Here is a 25,925-nt window from a genome sequence, read left to right as displayed (position 1 = left end):
TCTCTCTTTTGGGGGTCAAACCAATCCTGTATCAGGGGAAGTATCAAGCCCACTGCCTTCCTGTAGACAAATAGATAGATAGATAGATAGATGATAGATAGATAGATAGATAGATAGATAGATAGATAGATAGATAGATAGATAGATAGATAATCGTAATATTGGGGTAAATCATTATCATCATTATCAGGTGGAGTCAAACTCTGGTAAGAATCCGAACTAAAAAGATGATGGAGCTTCTGAGAAAACCACAATGGTAGATGGAGATTTTTGTCTGAATTAGATCATACAGGAAACAGGTGTGCCGGAGGGGAGTCAAAGCGTTACCACGGCCTGGGTTGAGATCTATTCAGCTCGGGTCAGACACCGGAGTTGGAAGGGTTCGAACACCAGTGCTGGCCATGTCGCACCAATGTTGATAAAGAAGGGACCAGTGCAGGTCTTTGAGCCGTAATAGAAGTCAGCACTAAACAGATGCATAACTCAAAGCAGCTTCTGGAGGCACAGAGAGCACATTAGAATGTGTTAACCCAACTGGAGCCTCCTATGCATCTTTGGGGTGCAAAAAAGAGCCAGAGGGTCAATAGTCTGGCAAAAATAAGCAGCAGGGCCTTCTTAAAGGCTTCTAGCTGCTAAGGTATCGTAGATGGCCCAGGAAATTCGAGGGGCATTGGAAGCTGTTGTGGAATCAAGTCTTCAGTTGGGGGATCAGGTAGGAAATCGTTTGGCACCTTCATGCCTTCTAAATTTCTCATTGGACAGAGACTGGCGGGAAACAGTCATGTCCCACTGTAACTTCTTATGCTTTTTCATTCAACTTTGATTACAACTTACCAGATGAAGATCTGTCATATAAACAGCCTTGAGAGCATGCAGCAAGTCTGTGCCCTCCACTTAGAACGGGACTTAAGCAAGGTCTATGACTTCTTTCGAAACTCTGCAATCTACAGCTTCACTTCATGGTCTTGGGTCACCTTCGGGTCCATGCTAGCACATTCTTTGCACAACTTAGAATCGTACCCTGACCACAAGCACCAAAGGCACACCTTGGGTGGGTCCATTATCGACATCTGTTTCCAACAGTCACAGCAAGGTGGGAACCATGTAGTCTTTGGTGGGCACAGTGGAAAGAAAATTTGAGAGAACATGACATCTGATGGAAAAGTAAGCATGGCCCAGGGTCTACGTTCAAAGGCGTGGAAAGAAAGGAACTAACGTCAGCAGACAGAAGTCAGTTCTGGGGCGGAATAAGATCAACAAGGAGCTAGACAGCAACTCCTAGTGGCTAGCAGAAGCACTACTGTGAAACCTCTGAATCCAGTCTGGCGCCTGGGGAATATTCCACAGTTGAGGAATCTGCAGGTGGAGATATCCATCAGAACCAGTCCTTTGACACCAAGACATTAAAAAGGTGGTATCCATTTGCAAAGTTGAAACTGTTTGTGAGCGAAGACTTCCACTTTGAAAATTTGGGCTATGGTGATCAGGGAGTGCGGACTGCTGTTCTGGGAACCAGGGAGTGACCCCCAGGCCTTGCATTATGGCAAAGGTTTTGGAGAATCGGCTGTCTCCTAAAGTACAGAAACTGCCATAGATGTGTTCTACAAAACCAAATGTAATACTGGAGCTCTGATGTCTCTCACAGACCTCCATCACTTGACTCCCCACACTCATTCACTTGGATCTGTAGAGGGCATCCCAACTCATTAATAAGCTTGAGGCAGAATTTCTGTGACTCCTGTAGAATGAGTATTTTTGTGCTGTGACAAATTAGAACATCTATCACACGATAAAAAAATCCTTGTCATATTGCAGATGTGGTGCAAAAATGTAATTGAAGACCTGAGGCCCTTTCTTCCAAAACAGAACTATTGTCTCCCTCATGTAAAATACCTCTGCACCTCCAGCTAAAGCAGGATCAGCAGAAACATTCAATGAATCACTGGTTTTCTCAAAGTACACACCAACAATTGCTAAAATCGTGAGCAAACTTTTAGTTGACAACAACACCTCTACAACACATTGCTGCTTCTTATAGTGCAATGAAAATGCAGCACCCAGCATGGGGCTGAGCCGACCTTACCATCAAAATCAGACCTTAAAATGCACCATCTTCCCACGGTTCTATATTATGCTGGAAGGTCCAGCATACACCGAAGTATGGTCTAGGGCAAATTAAGCAAGATATGCTTAAAATCTGACTCAAGCTTACTGCTATAAGGTAACAATACTAGGGTTATAATGGTTGCAGATTAATGTTTTCCCTCTACGACACAAAGGGGAGCCTTAATCATAGATGAAAATTCTTAATCTCTCTAGGCCTAAAATCCCATGTAGGGCTTAAGAGACAATATTTAGAGCACACCAAAGGGTCACTGAATAGATGGTTGAGTGAAAAGTTTGAAGAAAGGAGAGCAAAGACTAAGTTAATTAAAAATAATCTTGAGGGTAATTTTTCCTTACTCATTCGTTTAACTCTCCCTTCTTCCCATCCAGAGTTGAATGTGATTTCACAACTCAAAAAATCATGTGGAGGGGAGAAAATATACACTAATCCAGCCTTCAAACAAAGACTGAGTACGATTTGCCCGTTTTAAGCTCCCCTCGTCCCCTCCAGAGTTCAACAGGATTTCACAACCCAAAAAGACTTGTGGAGGGGAGAAAACGTACATTGAACCAGGCTTCATGTCCTGCCAGTGAAAAATCAATTCTTTTTTCACTGTGGCTTGGGTGGCTTTTCAATACAAAGCACTGGGTTACATTATAACACTTCATAATGTATAAACTTCAGTTTCAGAATAGCTAAAACCAATGTTCAACCACTCAACTTAATAGTAATTTAAAGGACATCAAATGGTTTGCAGTCACAGGAGCAAGCTGTGATAGTCGGCGTTCCAACATGTACCTGACTCCTGTTGAATACGTTTATGCTTACTTTTGCAGATTATTTTACAGGAGAACCAAAGAGATTTTCAGTCTTCATTCAATCAGCTTAATTACTTTTGTGAATAAGTACATAATTTAACCCATCTTTTACATCATTTTTCAGATTGATTCACTGATTAGCTTTCATGGCACAATTATCTTAAGTTCAATAAAAAATGTGTTTTAGCATATTAACATCATATTACTCCCTACGTTGGCAGTACATGGCTCCCTGCTCCTAAACAAATGTAATTTGTTGTTTTTCTTTTCTCCCAGCACTTTAATATTTCGCTGCTGTGTCCATTTTACAGGAAAATTGCTTCTGCACAATGTATTTGGCTGCTGCTGTGCTCATCTAAAGTGGAAAAATCGTTTTGTTTGATTATATAGCTCTTTCTGTTAAATGCCTGTGAGTATGATATTCTGATGGAGAAATACTGTTGAACATGAATTGATCTAATGCTTTATCCATGTTTTCTACATCCTGCTCACATAAAAATAAAAACAAAAAGTTATGTAATAATGATAACTCACTAACTACAAAAGGGTTGATACGCTGTTGGCAAGGCACCTGTAAATTTTCAAGATTACTTTTCTTACTGTCGAATCAACTCTGTGTAAGCAGTGTAACAGTTCAATGAATACACTGCAATATCCCTTTTTTATCCTTTCAGTGTATGATCACATGAGCACTGAGCACCTTTTGAAGCAGTAAATGTTTTGCAGCTTCAAAGTCTGTTCTTTTTCAAAGGTGTATAATTAAAATACTAGGACGATTTATTTTTGTTTATATTGATTATTCTGCCACAAGGTCCCTTTGTTCTATATATGTTTGATTACAAAAGCACCATGGAATTACAATGCCTCTGCAAACTTCTGTTTGCGCAGTGATTGAAAATTATGAGTTGCATACTAATCTTAAGGCAAATTCTGACTGGCCAGACCAGATGCAATTCACCAGGGAAAGAATGGCAGGTAAATCACTAAACCATGTGGAATTGGTGCAAAAACTATCCACTGGCAATGTAATTCATAATTAATTTTTTCTTTGGCAAACAAGTAATCCGAGGTATTTACTGCACGCAATAAATACTGCAACTAGGGATATCAGTATTTACTAGGTCTGGTAAACTTACTAGGTCTGGTAAACACCTAAACCTTTCAGAGTTTAAGTACATGCACTTTGGCGTGCCTGCCTTCATTTTGTCACAGTAAAACAGTGCACCTACTTTGATCTTGAAGGCCCTTTTAAATCCACTGGCAAAGAAGCCGCCAAAAGGTCCAATGAGAGAGGCAAATGTGGACAGTGCAATGCTGTGGATCTGGAAGGGGTACATCCAAACAGTTTTCTGCAAGAGACAAAGAGAGAGAACAGGTGGTTTTAAAAACAGAGTTCTTGCATGCAGCAATATAAAACAACCCTATCCCAAAACGTATTATATGGAATCAAGACTGGTTTTAAATTTGATGGATGTTGTACTGAATATCTGGTTCCCACCCACTGCGAAGAGTAGGACTGGCCTCTAAGAAAATAGAAACATTTTCCAAAAGTCTAATAATTTTTCAAAGGTGGGCAGGATTGGGCAAGAGACAGTGCTATTTCGGGAGAATGGTTGGCATGTGACTGACACTGCCAGATTCCCAACAGCATTTGGGAGGTACCACTCTGGAATACAATGTAATGTATGTCTACCTCTGCCAGTGACCAGTAGTGGTCATTAACAATTCAAATTAGATTTGCACTGTTGATCTGGGACTGATATGTCATTGGGACACCATGTTCTAGTCCCGGGCTTTTATCTAAAAAACATTCTATTCTGTCACTCATGAAAGCACAGTATTCTATCAGCCCTAATAAGAATCCTGAAATGCAATATTCGTGCCCTTTCACCCCCACCATCCACATCCAAAAACAAGCAAGAGAAAATCCCCATCCCTCTTAACCAAACCCATCCCCTACCCTGAATTCCCCCAAAAGGCAGATCAACCCACCCTCAAGCAATGCCCTAACAAAAGAAGGGCCAATACCACTACCTTCAGTGTTACCGGTTATTACAGTTCACAGCTAAGTTGACACAGGTGGGCCAGACCTCCCTGAATTGAACGAGGTTGTTAGAAAAGCATTTTTTAAATGAAAAAAACTACCCAGTAATACACCGATTACCAACTAACTGTAGTACTCACAATAATAATAATACTACTTATAATAATCATAATAATGATGATAACAGCCAGCCATGGCCCAACATCCAAAAGCATACACAATAGCATGTGACAGTTTACAACACAAGACCTAGCAAGCAAGGAGAGATGAGCTCAACCCCCCAGTTGCCAGAGTTAACAGCTCTTGAACTCTACTACAGTCATAGCATTAAAAGTCTGCCCCCCCTTTCGGATCCTCAGAGTTGCAGGCTCCATTAAAGAAACCAGAGACCGCACCGCTGTGCTCATGGGGCTACCAGCACCTCACCACAGTCTGATGGCAGAAATCTAAATGGACAAAAAAACTCCACACCACAGGCCTTGACTGTTGACTTTGGAGTAGCAGTACGAAAAATCTCTTGTCGGAGGATAAAATTCCCAATATAAACCAGAAAGGCCTGAGGGTTTCATGAGGGCTTGCTAGGTGACTAAAATGGGAAGTGATGCGCCCTCTGAATCCTGCAATCCATATCCCAGTCATTCAATGTCTGGAAAGCTTCAAGAAACAAATGGATCATTAATCCCCTAGGATCGTCCCCTTCCGCCCCTTCTGGGACTCCAAGGATAAGCAAATTGTTCCTACGAGACCGATTTTCCATGTCCTCCACCTTAGATGAAAGGGTGGTAAGCTGTGAGTCCTGCTGGGCAATCATTATTCTCTTCCAGAGCCTTTTGCAGAACAACCTGAGATGATTCGACTGCCCCCAATCGGGATTGTAAAATATCCATATTTTTCGAGAGCTTGTAAGGGACCACCTGGGTTTTCAAATGGCCAGCTTTAAATGCGAGAGAGCCCTTCTGGAACTCCTCCCTGTGTTGCAATATTAGGTGATAGATAGCAGTCAAGATAGGGGCATCATGTGCTGATGAAGAAGGGCCAGACAACACAGTGGGAGCAGAAGCACCTCCCAAGACTTGGCCACAGAGAGATGGGTCAATCTCAACAGATGGTAGAACAGGAGGTATTGAAGTCAGTGAGATAACAGCTTGTCAGACTCTCCTGCTGCCGGTGCTAGGTCAATCAACCCACAGTCAAAGGCTATAGATTCAGGGGCCTCCTGCTGGGCAGCTGATAATGCCCCCGACCTGCTTTGCTGTCTGGCCAAAAGCAGGGCCCAGAATCCGCAGGGGGCTGCACTACAAAAGCAAGACCTTTGGCCACCAAAACCAAATGAGATGCATGGTTCTACCTCGACATCCTAGTCACTATCTGAAAGGTCCGAATAGGGAAAAAAATGTGTCATATGAATCGCCCGTTACAGTCGTAACCACAGGTTCCAAACCCCTGTGGCATGAGTGGGCAGAAGGTGGTGAGGAGGGGGCTGAATGCTTTGGTGGGTCCCCTACAGCAAGTTGAGAAGCTACCCCATCTGGTTTGTGCACAGAGTCAGACTCCGGACCCGACTGATCGGGGAGAGTCCCCCTAAAAGCGCTATCCCCTGTGCTACTAGTGCATGGAGGGCTGCCGGGAGGGAGAGGGGGCTCAACAGATGATTGTGTGGCTGCCGTCCCTGACCCTGGAGAGTCACTTAATCAGTAATAATGTAGAATCAGATAATGAAAGTGGAGCAATATAAAAATCCAGTGTATGCTGAGAGCGGGGTAGAAGGCTATCCCTCTCTAATCCACCAAAGCCATTATAGCCTTCTCACGAGCGTCCAGTTCAACGTTCCTCACATTACCCACATTCTCCTTAACCAATGACACAGTAGGCTGGGGTTGCGTGTCCCCCTAGTCTTCACCAGGGCCCCAGCAGAGATTACCATCAGTCTGGCCCTCACGCAGCACTCTCTCTCCCCACCCTGTGGTGGTCTGGAACCTAGTTGCCTCTACTCACCCCCTTTCTGCGGGGCCACCCCTGGTTGACATCTCAACTCTGGCACCAACTCCCACCAGAGAATTCACATAGAAAGGTAAAGCTTTATGAGCCTTATAAGCCTTCAGAAATCTCACCACCAACAGCAATAAAAAGAAGAATATAGAGGGTGTCGGTTCCCCCCGATGTAACAGACGACAATGTACTTTCCCACCCAAAAGTCAGGGAAGAGAGCAAATTGCTTACAGTCTCAACCAAATGCCCAAAACAAAGTTGCAGTCACAACAGGAAATAATCTATTTAACCCCCGGCAGCCCAAATGGAAAATACGCAGTCTACCTCTCTGTTGGCAATGGGACCGCTATGAATGCTGCCACTGCAACTCCTCCAGCTGCTGGGGCGAAACCAACAAGCGTAAACAAGGTCATATATATCCATTTGACTCCATATGTCTCCTCCGCCATCCTAACCTTTCAAGTCACTGCCACAGCCGAGCGCACAACCAGGGAGAGGTGCCGGCTAAAATGAATCGCCCAGCGTGCAGATGCCAGATGTCGAGAGCCAAAAATAGACAGCGACACCGCCGGTTTACAAATTCGATAAACCAGCCGCCAGATACAAACTCATTCTTGTCACGTCTCAGACTTCCCAGGGAGCATATCGAAAAATCCACTGCCACGTCTCTCCCGCCTCTCAACCCGGTCAACAACATCAACAACAGCAGCGACACATGAGCGCCCCACAGACAAGTTGCACCCAGCAGCGGAGTCGCCAAAGTCAGCAAAGCCGGTGAGGGAATCCACCCAGTGAGCCAAACATCAAGTAGATGGGGTAGTAGTTTGGATTTAGGTACTTAATTGCCACTACCACATTTCAGCATTCTCTCAGAGTACAAGAGAAGATACAGGAGAGTCGGCCCCTGCACCAGCCTAGCTACGAGCAGCCATTGACTGTTCTGCCATTAGTGGCAGAATACGTTTGCTACCGATGTGCTAGAGCTGATATGGTGAGGGGACTTGGGGTTTTGGCTCCCATTTGTGTTAACGCCGAGTGTCCTGGATAGCAGCTGCATGTTTTATCTTGGAATAATCACCCCATAAGTGAAAAATGATTCAGGAGGAGCTGAATATTCTCAAACCACAAATTTTATGTCTTCAGGAGACACACTTGGCTCCGGCTGAACGATCAGTTTTAGAGACGCTAAGTTATTACATCTTGTCAATTTCATGCTGTTCCTTAGCCCAGGCGGGTGTTGCACTACTTTTGCGGGCAGCATGTGTACAGTCCAACGCCATAAGATGGATCTGAGGGGGAAGAGGGTTAGAGGGGGATGTTGGCTATTGGTGACTATTCAGAGAAATAGAGCACGTTTTACCATCTTTGTGGTTTATGGGCCCAATGATGATAACCCAAGGATGTTTGATTATCTGCTGTTCGAGCTCCACGTCTGGCTGACTCCATTAATTGTCTGCAGTGGTTTTAATATAACAGTATCTCCTAGTAAAAGTTCGGCATCTCAATCTCGCACTTCAGATTCGGTACCCAATGGTCTGGTGCCACCCGGCAAGCGCAGATTACGGGTGGCTTTGCCCCCACTTAATGCCCTCATTTGCTTTAGTGGATCTCTGGAGGGTATATCGGCCTCGGGGTCTGGGATACACATTTTATTCTGCCTCCCATAAACCACTGTCATGGTTAGATATGTTTCTGGATAGTAATATCTTGACTACCTCTTCTAAGCAAGCACTCAATCCTCGGGTTCTATCAGAACGTAATTCTTTATATTTGTTCCTTTTTCTGAATGAGTTAGTCTTGACTTCGGGACCTCGGGCTTAGACTTTCGAACACAAGCTGCTGCTTGAGGAGGGGTTTGTTGTCTTCATGGATTCGCATTTCCGAGGTTTTTTTGGGGTTAACATTGGTTCTGCATCTTTCCCGGTGGTCCGGAACGCTTTCAAAGGCCTCATGTCAGGGACAGACCCTCCAATTTGCTGTCTGCTAGAGGAGTACGGCCCTGGCGAATGAGAGGGTGGTTCACTTGATCTATAGCTCTATAGAATATGATTTGACTTGCAGTATCAGTGCAAGGGATGGGTGTCAAGTTAGGCAGCCCCTGGAGCAGTCTGCCTGTAGAAATGAAACTGGGATCGGGTGATTATAAATGAGCGTTAAGCAAATTGGTTGTTTTGAGAATAGTGAAGAAATGGGAAAAACTCTCTCTTTCAGAGTTAGGAACAGGTCCAGCCTCAACATGGTTCAGCATATTCATGATGAAAATGGGGTGCTGGTGGTTGACCCTGCAGCTATTAGTGAGGTTTTTCATTGGTTTTATTGGGGCTTGTATCAGGAGGACTGCTTCTCCTCTACAGAAGATACTCTACACTTTTCGGGCGTTCTTTTCAATGAGAGTTGGATTCTACAAACCGGTCTAAATTAGGCACACCCATAACCCAGCTTGAAGTGGAGTATGCTATTGGCAATTTAGCTTCAGAAAAGGCCTCTGGTCCAACCAAATTCCTTTGGAGTTTTATTCTACTTTTTCATCAATACTGGATCCAGTGCTTATGGATAGGTTCAATTCTTTTGATTCACTGGACCAGGTACCTGAATCTTATAATCCAATCTCTCTCGTTAATGTGGATTCCAAAATCTATACACTGGTTCTCGCAAATTGTGTGACAATGATGATTTCAGTGTTGGTGGAGCCTAACCAGCATGGTTTTGTCCCTGGCCGGGATACTACATCTTATGTATATACAGCAATTACTGCCCTGGAGACAGCTTCCTTCGAAGGTAGGCAAGTGGGTATGATACTTTTAGATGCTGAGAAGGCCTTTGACCAGGTCTCCTGGCCCTTCCTTTTGGGGGGGGGGGGGGGGGGGGGTGTCATGGAAGCAGCTGGTTTTGGCTCTGTTTTTATCTCAAGAGTCCATCGTCTCTATACTGGCTTGAAAGCTAGGTTATGGTGCTCGGACTCCATATGTATTTTCCGGGGTACTAGGCAGGGGTGCCTTTTGTCCCCATTGCAATTTGCTTTATATATAGAGCCGTTTATACAATTCCTCAAGATGGTGCAGGAGATTCAGCCGCTGAGAATACATCGCTATGAAGTTAAGGTCTTGAGTTATGCTGATGACCTGGCAGTTTAACTCCACCCTCCTCCCCCACCCCTAGACTGCAGGCAGTAGTCGCAGCAGCTTAAGCATTCTGGATATAAACTGAACATCGATAAGACTCAAGTTTTGTCTAATGCTGCTTCTTTGACTTCGGACAAAATATGGGTACAGGACGCAGTGTATCTCCCGGTTACTCTTTCGGTCAATACTTTGTCAATTGTAAAAAAAAACAATTTCAGGTCACTCTTTCATCATTTTGCCAAGATCTTTACTAAGAGAAATCGTCTTAGTCTGGGCCTGGTTGGTCGTCGTAACCTCATTTGGATGATTACTTTTCAGCAATATTTGTATTTCTGGTATTGTATTTCCCTCCTTCTTCCAGAATCTTTCTTTACTAAGGTAATGGCTTCATGGCAAAGGTTTATCTGGGGCTATAGGAAGCCTCACTGTAAGGTTCCAGTTTTACAGCCGTCTGAGGAGATAGGTGGACTTGCACTCTCGGTCCTGAGGTTTTACTATCTGGCCGTTTTCTTCTCATGGTTGAAGATGGTTCTGGGTTGGGAGAACTGGGAGCTAAGTCGAATGTTTAAGGAATTTCTGCCATTGGGCGATCAGGTGGCTCCTGGTCATGGAATCATGAACACAATCTACTTCATAAGGACGCGCTTTAATACTTTAAAAGTGTTTCATCTTGTCTTGGGCTCTCTTATGCAAGCATCTGCTGGCTTTGCTCCGATAACTGGCTCACCTATTTAGGATATAATCCTAATTTATCATCAAGCATTCAGGCTATCTGGGAGAAGACAGCTATTTATACTCTAGGTCAATTATCGGACGGGAGCACTCTAGAATTTACCATAACAATTTTTCTCCTCCATTCTAGTTTTTTTAATATACCCCCCAATTGCGTCATTTTACATTCAGCTCTAAGGTGGACGAGCTAAACTAGTCGGATAATCCCTTGTTGAAGCTTATTATGAAGACTCCATGTAAGCATACTATTGGGATTATTTATACGACTATTTGCTCTCTCAGAACCTTTCTATTGATCCTTTTTTGACACATGCACATAGGTGAGCTCAGCTCCTTAATGTTGAAGTAACTGTGGATGATCTACAGCATAGTAACATTTTGGCCCCGGCAGTTCTGAATGTTTAATGCATCAAGGTCTAGCACTTCAAAAATAACAATGATATGTATTATTCACCATATTGTCTATTTGCCATGAAGCTACGGACGGATGACTGCTGCTTTAGGTGCGCAATGCCGGGGGCTAATTTGGTTTATGTGTTTGCTTTGTGTCCCTCGCTTTGTTTGTACTGGGAGTTTATTTTTGGCAAGTTGTATCTTTATGAATGCTGGATCGTGATGAACCTAAAATTGATTATGCTAGGATTTTCGCAGGTTATTCCCCCAACTCTAGCAGGTCTTTATTTTTTCAGTTTCATTAGCTAGATTGATCCTGGCATGTTTTGGTTGTCCAGGGATCCCCCAGACCCATGGATCTGGTGGTGGGAATTTTCTTTTAATACTAGCATGCTGAAAATGGCTTTAATAGAGAATGATGATCCCTGGATGTGGAGGCTGTATCAGGTTTGGGATCCGGTCCAGCTTTGGTTGGTGGATGCAGCTGCTGCTCACGACACCGGCGCATAGTTTTTTTTTCATCCCTTGTGATCCTTTCCCTTTTGAATTGTTAATCGTTTCTCCAATTCTTATGAAAACTGCTTAGATGGTGTACACGTTTAACGAAATAGCATTGGCAGCTCTCATGTATTTTGTCAGTTCATGGGCATTGAACTGTGATATTCCGCCTGGGTATAATCCACCTATGGTTTGTCCGGCAAAAAAAAAAAAAGAAAGAAAAAAAATAATCAAAGATGGAAAAAAAAATGTATTCTGGGAATCCTAGTTCACTTTGACAGAAGCAACTGGCCATAATTCTAGAGGACAATAATTTAAAGAAGGAAAACTTGGACTGTAATGAGAGTCATCTAGATGGTGCGGTCACCTGATAACCTTACATGAGTTTTTACCAAATAAGCAAAATTATTTCCATTGTGGGGTCACGTGGACAATGCTGGAATTGCAGGGTTTTCTCTATAGTTGGAGTCATTACCGGTCCTACCTCAAGTAAACAGTGGGGTGCTGTAAGGTGGAACAGATTTGCAGGGAGAGCAAGAATACGGTCGGTCTAAAGTGAATGAAACCAACAGAGTACTCACGAGCATGTTCTCAGGATATGGGGCTATGTAACCTACAGTCAAAGGAGTTACATTTGCTCAATTATTACGCTTAAGACAAACCAAGTTATTGTTTAGTGGAAGATACCTCGAATTACACAATGACAACCACTCTTTAAGAAACATATGCAGTAGCCCAATTATGACCTGTCTTACCCAACCAATGACGGACTGGAGCACAAGAGGAATGTGGTACTCCTGCAGCTGGAACAGCTCAGGCGGGTCACAGTCAACAGCGAAGCGGTTGGTGTCGTTGTTGAACTCCACTGGGCACACAAAGTAGCTGTATCCAGCCATGAAGTACGAAAGCTTGTGAAAGACAGGACAACAAGAAAGCACAAGTCAGCACAGAGAAAGACAAGATAATACCAACCTTCGTCTCTTAAATAGGTACCTCACTAGAAACAGTGAAAAAGGCCAATATCTGGAAGAGTCTCAATCTCTTAGTAGAACAGGGAAATGCCTGTTCCTACATCTGTGACACTAATCCCTGATCCAGCCTTTATGGAGCTCAATCTTTTAACCATATTTTCAACTAATATATTTACTCTCTCAATGGGGAAATAAGGTCAAAATTGTGATTTATGGACCAGAGTTGCCACCACCTAAGATCTTCGTTGGTTATTTATTTGTGTCTTTGAGAACACAAATGAAGAGTCAATTAAAATACAGAAAAGTAAGGGAGACTGTCAGGGGCTACTTGGTGCATTTGATAGACGGATATCTGAGGGAAATACGTAGTGGTACCCAAGGCCTTGCATAGTTACTCTATGGCATTTCAGGTCAGCTACGACATGCAGCTGTATGGCGAAAGGAAGCAAGAATCACAGAGCTCTTTCAAGCCTAAACATTTACCATGTGCCAACAGTTCACAGAAACTAACACATCACTGTTGTAGTAAGGAATGGTTTCTTACTTGTAAGTCCTCTTCTCTCGTAGGGGAATTTCCATGGTCCCTGTACTGTAGACTTTGCAGCCTGCAGAATGCAATATTTTACTCTCCTTATCTTAAAAGATGATGATGGAGAGGTGGAGTGGACTTTTTAGCGGCCAAAATAACGATGACATCAGGTGGTGGATCTGCACAAAGGAATAAAAGGCCCTGTCTGGGAGGCCGATACTTTTTTGAAGCCTAGATGGAGCTGGCTTGACCATGGTTGGAGAGAGGAAAAATCCATAGCTCCTTTGAGACCTGGTACTGATGGATGTAGTGGTTTTGTAGCAGTATGCTGATGTATCATCTCAAATATTACCGATGTGTCTGTGTGGGTACCGACATCGGTGTGTTGAGTTTTTCAGCCCCTCGGACTAGGACTTCTTAAAAGGTATATCAATCAGAGAAACCCGAAGTGGTAGCGAGTCCGACAAGGGTGGTAAATAGTCTCTGGTGGAAGAGGCTGGATAATCAGAATACCGTTGATGGGAGTGTGACTTTGGTCTATGGTGAGATCCAGGACAGTGGTGATGCCTTGACGTAGTAGAGGAACGCCGTAGTGTGTGACTACGAGAATGATGGCATGATCTGGAACACATTGGCGTCCTAGGTGCTGGTGTTCTCGTAAAAGCTATAGAAGGTGTTTGAGGAGAAGACACTCTTGTTGGAGGAAGCACCTGTGGAGGCGGCAGAAGAGTTAAATCTTGTGGAAGAGGTGAAGACAGCGGAGATGTAGTTTGTAACACCACAAGATAAGGGGAAGATTCAATTTAAGAGTAAATTCTTCTCCTCTTTCTTTTATCCCTCCTCGACAAACACCTCACATGTTGACGTTTGGTTTTCAACGTCAATCGTCCAGGCTGTGTCCACATCGAGCCAGCAGATCTCGATGACGAGGCACTCCGACATCATGCGCCTACGACGAGACGACGGTGTGAAATCCCTCGACGCTGACTGATATATTGTTGACGTCAAACATCGCAGTTTTTCTGATGTTGATGCAGCCTTTGACGGCGAGCAGGTCGGTGCTGTGACCTCTCCTTGACGTCAACCGTGACCTACATTGTTTCTGGCTAGAAACACGTTTTTCAGTTCCTCTACATCCACTGGAAGATGAAAGGAGAGCAGTGGTGAAAGACTGACCTTCCCTTCGCTCTGAGGTCCCACTGGCAGGCTATTTTATGATGTTTTTTCCTCTCTTCTCTTGCTTGTAGACACATTTTCTCTGTGTCACGCAGTGTGCACCAGGAAATTATTTTGCAGATGTCACAGGAGTCAGGAAGATGAGAGAAAGGGAGGCAGATAAATACAGACATTACGGCAGTCTGTTTTGGCCTTTTTTTGCACTTGGCAAACAGATAAGGCATTTTATTAGGCAAGATGCCACCGTTTTCTGTCAACAATTGACAGGAACAAGCTGAACAGCTAGTAGATATCGAATGAAGGTGTTCTCAATAATTTCTGACAAAATATTTTCTGTGAAAAAAAACCTGTAAAAGGTCGAGCTCAGTGCTTCAGGGTCCTGTCAGCAGGAGCCGGAAAAAAGAACTGAAGCAACTACCACCAGCTCAGCATGATCAGATACTGGTGGTCTCTGGGTTCTTAAAGGCCATCCTCTATTTTAGCCATAAAATGGCAGCTTACGAGGCTACTCTGCCCTGCTCTCCATCATCTCTATCATCAAAAGGGGTTTGTAAAGGAGATTTATACTGTTTGCAAAACATCTTAAATTATATAAATTTTAATGTATTGGCCCTTTTTTGACTTCATGATGAAGAATTGGGCCAGTGTAGCCTAGCTACATAGGCTGTATTATCTGTCTCTTTCCTAAGTGTCTTTACAGGCCTTCCTGAAGAAAGGCGAAAATCTCAACTTAAGAAGATATATTAAAGAACTGCTTTTGGGTCCCCGCATGTAGGCAGGACTATCCAGTGCTTATGACTATAAATGGAAATACCCTACAAGAGAAGCAATGGTTTCATGGCAGCCAATTACGAATGTTTTAATAACCCATTAGAAAATCGCTGTTAGATAAGAAAGCAGCTGCGACATGCTTGAAAAAGTAACTAGAGGGGAGTTACAAAACAAGGAGCGCTCTGACCTAGAAACATAACCCCAGGATAGTGCAGAGTGAGGGAAAAGAAAAAAAGACCGGCACTGTTAAGGCCAAAGAAAAAAAAAGTATAGGAAAGTCAGGTATACAGGAATAGGCACATAGCGCAAATGGGATTATCGGTGTACCCCAATGCATCAATTTATGTAAAAAAATTGCAGCATGTGGGGATTTCAGTGCAGGGATCCTACTGGCAAGAGTGAGAATATGAAGAAATTGCAACTAGATCCCAACAGTAGCAATAACATTCAGAATTATGTTGATGGTGCTATAGGTGACTAATAGCAGTACTCAGGGCAAAAGCTAAACTTAGATAAATCAATTAGAGGTCTTTTCTGAAAGAATGTAAAAAATAAACGGATTGTTGCCTTTTTCAGGGGAGGTTAATATGCTCACTATTGGTGGGCCCTCAAAGTGATATTGCTATTTACTATAAACTTTAATTGTTGCTAAGCTTAAAATCAAATGGAACATCGGTAAGAATCCACCAGTTAAGGAAACGCCTACAAGTCAAATGCTTGTGTGCTGGAGAAGAGAGTGAATAAAAATCCTTCTACTTAGAGATACACAGTAATGCTTCTCCTCGCTTGAAGTGTTTCCCTTTACTCTACTGAACAGAGAGGTTTCCCTTCTAGTGAAACTTAAAGGCTGCCTATAGGAGGCTGGCTTGGTGTATGGAGAGTACCGAAGGACTTATACCAGGGCAAGATAGCCCCTCTTAGTGAAGTGTAGGCAGTGTCTAGAAGCCAGGCTCTCTAGAAGTAGCTGTGGATGAGCAAACAAGGCTGATCTAGGAGACATGCAAAGCTCATGCAATACCACTGTAGTCACACAGCACTTACTCACATGAAAGAAAACACTCAATTGTAAAAAAAAAAAAAAAAAAAAAAGGTACTTTATTTCTGGAACACAATACCACAAAATACTAGAAGTGCAACCCTCCAATAGGAGGTAAGTAACACACTAAATATATACACTAGTAATCAGAAATAGGCATAGAGAAGGTAGAAAACAGTGCAGATAGTAATAACCAATAGTGACCCTATGGGGAGCCCAAACCATATACTAAAAAAAATGGAATGCAAGCGCAGGACCCCTATCTAGGTAAGTGGAATGTGTAAAGGGGAGCTGGGAGTACTAGAAAACCACAGTACCACCCAGCGACCAGGAAAGCAGGAGGAAATCACTAGAATTCCTCCCAAATCACACAAAAGGGAGGAAAAGAAAAAAATCCTTTGTACTGACTTCCTAGGCTTGATCATGTCAAGCAGCAGGTGGGCAGAACCCACCTGTCTGAGGGGTGACAGCAGCTTGAGCTGCCTTGAAAACCCTGTAAGGCTGGTGGTGGCAATGCTGGGGGTCCTCTAAGGAGCCCCAAGAGTTCATGGAATCATACTTCCAATACTTGCATCAGTATTGGGGTATGATTCCGACATGTTTGATTCCAAACATGACTAGGTTCAGTGTTACCATTATGCAGCTGGACACGGGCATTGACCTATGTCCCGCACACGCATACAATGGCATCCCCGCACTCAGGAAGTCCAGGAGAATAGAACTGGAGTTTGTTGGGGAACCCCTGCTACTGCAGGCGTGCCCTCACACACAGGTACTTGCACCCTGCCCTCTGGGCTAGGAGGGCCTACCATAGGGGTGACTTATAGTGACCTGGTGCAGTGACTTGGTGGTAAAAGAGTGGATGCACCCTTTCATGCATGCTGCAATGGCAGGCCTGCAGAACACTTTGCAATGGCTTCCTATGGGTGGCATAATACATGCTGCAGCCCATAGGGATCCCATAGTACCCCAATGCCCTGGGTACCTAGATACCGTATACTAGGGACTTACATGGGGGCACCAGTATGCCAAATGTGGTGTGAAAAATGTTCCAGCAACCAAGTTTAAAGAAGAGAGCAAAATCACTGGGGTCCTGGTCAGCAGGATCCCAGTGAATAGAGTCAAACACACTGACAAACAGGCCAAAAAGTGGAGGTAACCATGTTAGAAAGAGGCTACTTTCGTACACTGATGCATAGCCTCAATGAAATGATTTTCTTTCTAACCAATGGGGAAGAAAGAGCCAAGAGCAGAAATCAGTGAGTACTTTGACTGTAGAGCACATGGCTGTCATTTGAACAGTGAGTTGCTTCCACCACAAATAAGAGCTATATAAAAATCCCGTTCAGATTATCAGATTAGAGCCACATTTTACTAGATGCTACCCACTATTGACTACTGTGGGCTACAGGACATGTATATCTTTGTATTAATGACCCAGCAACTGTGCCAACATTGAGGGCTCATTTTTCATAGCTGAGATGTCGAGAACAGAGAAACACTGTTTTTTGCCGATCCATTACAAAGACATTAATAATAACAAATACAAAAGGAAGTTGAACACCCACATTTACCTAAATCCCTGCCCTCAGTTATCCACCGTGTATTGGATCTGCACTTAAACTGAAATATTTGCACTGACTAACTTACTAACATGCACGCCACATTTCATGCAGATTATTCAAACATTGCCTAAATTATTGTCAAATGAAAGTCTTATGCCCCTCCCACCTCCTTTGGTATTGCTTAACGGTAACCAACACTTCTAAAAATATTACTTCTCTATTATTAGATCTGGAGAATAAAGGGCTTGCAGTAGTACAGTTGTTTAGTGTTACAGTTGGAAATGTGTTCAATGTAAGCTGTGTTGATGAGTTTTATGGTAATATTTAACCCACCTGTTTGGGGGGGAAAAATAAAGTGTAACTTTTCACATTAACACTGCACTTAATTTCAACGGCACACATCAATTCTGAAGTGATGAAATCAAAAGTGTTTAAAAAAAAAAAAAAGTTTTTTTTCAGTTAAAAATTCGAATTAAAAAGGTAGACCTGTTCTCCCCTTTAAATTTGCACCCGTTGATGGTTTGGCAAAAGAACAAACTAATGGATAGCTAATTCTTCTACACGTCTAATACATTTTGTGCAGATTTATCACAAATTGCCAAGGTTCTTAGCAAATGAACACTTAATTGCCCCTCCATCCCCATGAACGTGCACAAATCTGAAAAAACGAACAAAACGCTTAGAGTCTGACAAATTTCATGCATACTCATCAAAAAGTGCTAAAGTTATAAGTAAAGCTAAAATGCCGTTTCAGCTGTTAAGATACACACATGTATTACCACTTTCAGGGCTCCCTAACCCCATTTTAGAACGCTAAGGTCTCAAAGACACACACTAAGAATTTGAAGCCTAAGCTACAACCTGCTTTTCTTTCAAGATTGGTTTCCTTTTTTCTGTGCTCTACTTGATCAGTACCTTTTAAAACTGTCCAGAAGGATTGTTATTTTCACTTGAAAATAGATTATGGCATGTTTAATTATTTTGCTTCAATCTTTTGTATGTGTCTGTGATGTTATTTGTATGGGATATTTCTACTGACTTAACTCATGGTTACCATTTTTATGAAGTTCTGAGCAAGAACTAACAATAAAAGTCAAGTAGAAATGACCAAAGAATATTTGCACCTATCCGGTTCTGTCAAAGGCTAGTGTGGAAGACTCATTCAGAATCACGATGCTCTCCCTGCCCCTGATACTACTTGCACGGTCTATGACTACAAGTGTAGATGTGAGTGATAAGGGAGAAGAAGGGCAGCAATGTGAATAAGTTGCAGACTCCCGTCAGTGGGTAAAATAATACTTCGCCAGGTGCCTCATTTAATCTGCTAAACTTAGAAGCACTCAGTTATATGCTGAACCTCAACATTAAGAACTATTTTTAAAAAAGAATAGGAATTGGATATTGACCCTTTCTGGTACATGAATGTGAGAGGTCAGACACCACTTGATTGGGATCCCTTCTGCCCATTGCAGAAGATGCTCACAAACATTTCTACTCCACCTCTTGCTCTCTCTTAAACCTTAAACAGGCAAGGGGTCTGTAAGGGTTCTTTACTTTAATCCTAAGGGGGGCCCAGGAGGTAGTATCAGAGGAATGTTAGTGGTACCCCAACACGAAACAGAACATCATATTATGCAGTATACACTAAAGATTCATTTTGAACTAAACAAATACACTTAAAAATAGATTCATTAAAGAACTGTAGACTTACAACAGTTTGCTAAAAAAGACAGTAAAATATAAATTTGCAAACAAAAAGAACGAGAACAGTAAGATTGTTTTAATACTTATTCTTTCACCATGAGTATACCATGTATGTGTTCAGTTTTCTTTTGAATTACAGTGAAGTAATAGATCTCCCTTATCAAACCTCACCTCTTTAGCTCTGTTTATTTGACCTTCAAGTTGTTTAAAGGATTCTCTTATGAGTAACTATCCAATGAAAATTAAGTTTTCATTATATCATGTAACTGAAGCTTCCAATGATTTTGATATGTAAATAATTATATTTTCAAATATGACTGAATCAATAAATTTGTAATATTCCGATTCTCAGAGCATCGATTAATGTGTACCTATAAAATAATTGCTCAACTAGTTCGGATGAAGGCTATCTTTGGCATTCTTGGGTAGAAGAAATGGTTATCAACGTCAGCCTGACTGCCAGAAATCAGCAAACAGAATTATGCTATTCTGTAAACTTTTTATTAGCTGTTTGTTGTACTCTTTGGATATAAGCCATGTTATTTGCAAACTAATACATTAACAAGCTATATAAGTATCCAAATAAAATTCGGTTGTCAAAAGGGCAGTTTTCATTTCTTTTACTGGGTACCTCTAGTGACACCGTTTGTACACACTTTAAATTCACTATTACGGATAAACATAACATCTAAATTAAAAATGGATACTCATTGTGGCATTTAAATAGTGGCTTAGCGTAACTGTAACTGTAACTGATGCAGTCACCTTTCTGCTCAGTACTAACTAATGCTTCGAAGTTGTGCCTGCCTCTGTTATGTAAAACCTCCGTCTTAAGCCCACCATTTTAGGAGAGAATCATGTGCTTTGCTTCCTCAGAACTGAAAGTTTACATTGCTGTATCAGTTTGAAGGGAACTTCTACACTCTCTTATGAACTCAAGTCCTGCACCTGTGTAACGCTATTGTTTTGGTGTATCACATGATCTCCAATGGAGCACTATGTATGAAAACATAAATGTCTTACCTCTGCTTGGATAGCTTTTGTGCTCACTGGAGTGCTAGGGATCTCGTTGTCGCCCAATTCTGTGATTCACAGATTAATTTAGCTTTTGCTAAGACTTGCAGACTTCAAATTGTCATGTGCGCCGATTTTCTTTATCACTTGGTATTGCCATTCTGAACACTTATAAAAATCTAATAAACACACTTTATAATCATTATCATAGCTGAAATTCAAATAGGCTTTTGGTATTGCAATTTTTGAATTAACTAAGGTTGGATGTCCACCCTATAATTAAAAGCCAAAAGCGGCTTGATTACTCAGATGGTATTTATTGATTTAGCTGAATAGTACCGAAAGAATTGTTTACATAACCTTTTGGAATTTAACCAAGATTTTTCTATTGGTGTGCAATCTTTGTTACAACAGGCTTATCCAGGTTGCTCAGGGTTTATAGGCGTGCCATCTACTTTATTGTAAAGTTCAGAAGAAAGAACAGTCAGAATATTTAAGGGTTAATTGGGTTTTATTACCTCCCTACTTTATATTGGAACCTCAAGCTATCTTTAATTGGGAGGTCATGTGTTCAAGGGACTTAAAAGACTCAGTTTCTCGTTCTGTCATCCTGATTTCAATGAAATCTTTGCTCCTGAAAAAAATGTTATCTCTTGTGCCTATGTTCTTTAAGAACGTCTTAAAAGAAACCACATTTTTACCATAAAATAATACACTGTAGACCCATGCCCCCATGTGACTATTTAATGATTTCATCTACAAAAAAGTGAATTAAGCGCTAAATTGAAATAAGCTAGACTTCTGAACAGGCAGAGCAAGAACATGCTATGTGCTCTACTGCTACTAACAGCGATGTGATAACAACTGATGATGAAATATGGGTCATTAGGCGGGAGCACGGAATCACATTTGGCACTAGTGAAGAATAGGCAAAAACACAGAAAATAAGTAGAAGGGCATACCAGCAGTCCAAAAAGGACAGTGGAAAAGAATCCGCCCATGAAACCTTCCCAAGTTTTCTTTGGTGAGAGCTGCAGGCAAAAGAAAAGAAAGGATTAAGTTCAAGCTAAAAACTTTCCTTTGAATAGGCTATCCCTGAGACACCAGAATATTACAAGTCTCTCTTTTTTCAGACGAGCTAAATGGTTCTTTGACAAGCATGCAAAACTATTTAGAGACATTCAACAGGTAGAGGACAAAATATTTTAAGGCAAAATCACAAACAAGCATTTGCAATACAGTGGGTCTCACGTTTGCACGAGTTAGAGCTGTTAACGTTGTAAATTCCTAACTGGACTTTTCTTGCCACATAAATTGGAAATGAAAAGTAAAACATTAGTTGACATAAGCGAGTCGATTCAAAGCACCACGGCCACTGTGAGCAAGAGCGTGAATGAGAAACACAAAAAGATAAAGAAGTTTGCTTGCAGTCAAATGTATCGGCAAGCGTGCAATTATCCATGTACGAGGTCGATGTCCAAGGCGGAAACCAAACCGCCACAAAGATTGACAAATGTAACGCATTTTCACAATGATAATGGATTTCTGAAAGGAAAGCCCACAAACGAGTGAACGTGATGGTCGTGAATAAGAGCCCACAAATAGATTACAAAAGGTCAGAGCACTTGCATGCTCCACCTAAAGAGGGACCACGGGGTATCAACACAGGAGTGGGTGTTGGGGAGAGGAAGGGAAAAACAGAGCACAAGGAAGAGAGCTACTTGGGGTGGAGGGAGAAGCACAAAATTGAAAGCAAGGAGCATGAAGGGGGATTAGCACGTATGAGAGTGAGCAGCACACAGGATTGGGCAACACGGGGAGCAGGGATGAAATACAGGAGTGAGAGCGAACATCACACATGTGAGAGAGCAACACAGAGCAGAAAGGCGTTGTGAGGGGAGCACATGACAGAGAGAGCTACAAAGCACATGCACTCTCAAAGTGCTTCACCAAAAGAAGTGAGCAGTCAAAGGATATAAGGAAAGCCACTGCTTATGTAGCTAGCACAGGAGAGCAAGAATAAAGCCAATCAATGGTAAGTAATGTGTAGGCTGTAAGCCTCACTGTTCGTATTTGGGAAGTCCACAAAAGGTCTTTCACAACATAACAAGTTGCACAGTTTAGTAGGCAAGACCTAAAATGCCTTATGCTCCTGTTATAAGTTTCTAAATGGAGTTTGTAACAGTATATTCTGGGATTCCAAAATTTATTGGAATGCTACATACCCATTTTCTTTGGGAACTTTAGCTGCTGGAAGCAGCTGAAATCTCTAGGGCAAAATGAGGGGGAGAATGGGATATTACTAAGGAAACAGAAGTGAGGCATTCTCAGGCAGCCAATAATTCCAGCTTCTGTCAGGGTTATACTCAGAATCCAGGTTAACTTCACATTAACAGGACATCCAGCCCCCAAAAGTACAGTTAACTCCAGCAGCTCAGAAAGAACACCCCTGCATCTAAGAACAATTCTACAGAGGCTGACTTGATGGTCTAGACATCGTGAGAAAGGCACTGGATCCTTAAGTGGTGCTAGAAAAGTTTAAAAACTGTGGAGCATTGGCAAGGGCCTGCAGGTGTCTAATAACATTATTAGAAGCAGTTTGTATATAAGAACATGTTGAACTGACCTTGATCAGGGGGGTCCGCCCAAAGAAGAAGCCAAACATATACGCCATGATATCATTGCAGATGACACAAGAGATTGGAACAATGAACCTAGAAGCAGAGAGAAAAAGCGTCATGCAGTGACAGAAAAAGTAGAACAATCCAAACATACAATCTGTAGGAACTCAGACTCACCAGCAGATCCTATGACACCTAGTACACCAACTCTGCTACTGGCATTGAATCACTGGGATCAAGTTACTAAGGGAGGAGTGAGCCACCACTGTGCCATTTTAACATTATATCAGAGGTCACGGTTCGCTCCTCATCAGCCAGTAGGGGCACTCCTCTTATTCAGCATGTGACATATTCAACAAACCTTGCACATTATAATGGACTGCACTCAATATGGCATTGTCACGTTCCTGGAGTGAGATTGGGAAAGTACTACTGAATGGGATCCACATAAACACCCAGAAATGATCAGGCCCTGAGAATTAGATTTGTGAATGTCATCACTAAACTACAACCTATCCTGGTTTGCCAATGCCATAGTCAAATTGCCTGCTGCTCACGGAAGGTGGAACCATACCTAATGTGCTCCACCACACTGTGCCTCGGTACAATCTAGGAGACAACTCCTGCTCACAGTATAAACAGATCTTGTGTACCTGACAGGTGTGGACCTAAGGGAAGGGTGAGGTGCTCTGAGTTGAGTTACCTAGGATCTGCTCAATCACATTATCAGTGACCACACACTTGGAATGCACCACTGAGGCGCCAAGATCACACAGCATTGCAACCCTAGCCTGAAAGGGGACCTCTCAGATAAACCCAAGGCATGGTGAGAGGTACTGTCACGCTACGATGACCCATCATCACAGCTGTCTACCCACAGCAGTCACCTGCCCACCAATCTCAATGAATAAGGGAGACACAAACAAACCAAATTGACCTTTGATGCATTAAGGTCCATGAGAGAAGGCACAAGCAAACAACTATGTCACATGGGATGTGCCCAATGACATGGATGTTAAAGATCTGTAGCGATGACATAAAGGAAAGAGTGGAGAAGCAAAACTCTTGCACAGATATGTCTGTCTTATCTCAGACATTGAAAAGGACTCTATTATAAGGGATGAACAATGCCTTCAAATGGAGAAAATCCTGAAAGTGTACCTCAAAGGGTGGCATTCTAGGAAGACAACATTCACATCATAGGCATTCCAGGTTAGACCACCACGGCAAAAAATTAAAACTATTCATGAAGCAGTTGCTCTTTGACTTGTTTGTCAAATAACAGCTGTCATCTAGGTCCATGGTGGAGAGTACTCACCACCTATTGTGATCCAAACTGCCAGCAGGGGACCCAGCATGACATAATTGCAAGCTTCGTAAATTATCAAGATAGCAACATGGATGTACCCTTCCCGACTGCACACTGAGGACTCAGGAGGCACGAGGGGCATTTACAGGAGTAAACAAAAAATGACAGCCACTTATCATGCCGTACACTATGCTCTACCCGGATCAGAGTAACAATGTAAGACAAGCTACATTGCCTAACTGATGCTAAACAGGCCACTGTTTTCCTGGAGACAAAAAGTTCATCATCCTGATCAAAAAAATCTAGAGAGGGTCGCTCTGGCATCATTGACACAGGCCTATGACCTCTTGGAACGATGCAGGAACTGGGCTCTCTACTTTTTCTCTCTGTCGTCAGCAAATGACTTGCTTTGGAACTGCTGACATCATACTATCCTCCCCCTAGGCCTCTGCCTCTTGGAACCACCCTGCATGTACAAGTAGAGCTGAGAATGCTAGATAAGATATAAGGTGAGGGGTGCTATGGTCGTTAGAAAATACAGCATTGGTTTTGTTGAGTGTTGCATCTACAGGCTATGTAATATTTCATTTTATCTCCACATGCTTGAATGATGATCAACACTATTGCACAATGGGAAATGGCACCCTGGGACTCTTTCCATAAACTGCTTTACAAGAATGGGTACTGTGCGGAGTTAGCATAAACTTGCTCCTTCAAGTGCAAATATACACTCATCACCTGTCAATTGTTCCCTCGCCACATCCATCACACACTGGTTGGCATAAGCTCGGGCTCAAGGCCTCCATGCTTGCAATCTGACATTTATACAGGCTATTAGCTGCAATTTACTCACAATTTCTAATATGGTGTTTAGTTTAACCAGAGATTTAAGGAAGGGACTATTTACTGACATGCTGGGTGGTTAGGGAGAATAAAACGAATTGTGAGTTGGCACAGACAGCTTCCCCCTTAAAACAAATGAGTAGACAGATTGTTTCAAAGAGCAGTCCATGGTATCATATGCAACAGACAACAGACTGTCCAACTGACTTACTTTGTTTTCTACGTCAAATTTAACAGACATCCAACTTGTAACATGAAATGTTAGGGGCTTAATTAACCTACACAAGGCCAGACTGGTGCTCATCTTCCTGGCTAGGCACACCTGGCATTGTGTTACTCCAAGAAGTTCAGCTACTCAATTACAATAACAAACTGCACTCAAATGGTTTCTTATAGCTGTGTTTGTTGAGCTTATTCCAGGGGCATTGCCATCATCATTATATAGGGAGTCACGTTCCGACCTCTACATATTATTGCGCATCCCGACAGGTGCTACATGATTGTTCGAGGGAATCCTACATCACTCATATCACCACGATTAACAAATCTGGCCCAACGCTAGTTGCCTTTCAGTTTCATAATGCCATAGAAACAAACTTGCATTATCACCCCAGTTCATTGATATTAGGAAGTGATTTTAAATAAATTTACACTTGATCCCAGATTAGACAAGCATGTCTGCA

The 25,925-nt window shown here is 42.4% G+C and overlaps 1 protein-coding gene across 1 annotated transcript in view; it reads right to left on the bottom strand.

The window, feature by feature from the left end:
- CDS2 (CDP-diacylglycerol synthase 2) overlaps positions 1–25,925 on the bottom strand; it is a 260,698-nt gene that overhangs the window by 49,871 nt on the left and 184,902 nt on the right. The window contains exons 8-11 of the mRNA XM_069214178.1: positions 23,096–23,183; positions 21,432–21,500; positions 12,459–12,611; positions 4,155–4,274 (exon numbers count right to left, since the gene is read on the bottom strand). Of these exons, the coding sequence (XP_069070279.1) occupies positions 4,155–4,274; positions 12,459–12,611; positions 21,432–21,500; positions 23,096–23,183 (430 nt within the window). The remainder of the gene's footprint in view (positions 1–4,154; positions 4,275–12,458; positions 12,612–21,431; positions 21,501–23,095; positions 23,184–25,925) is intronic.

This window comes from Pleurodeles waltl, chromosome 11 (genome assembly GCF_031143425.1).
Source record: "Pleurodeles waltl isolate 20211129_DDA chromosome 11, aPleWal1.hap1.20221129, whole genome shotgun sequence".
NCBI lineage: Eukaryota > Metazoa > Chordata > Amphibia > Caudata > Salamandridae > Pleurodeles > Pleurodeles waltl.
The sequence above is the reverse complement of the archived record's forward strand: the minus strand, read 5'-3'. Positions and strand labels throughout refer to the sequence as shown.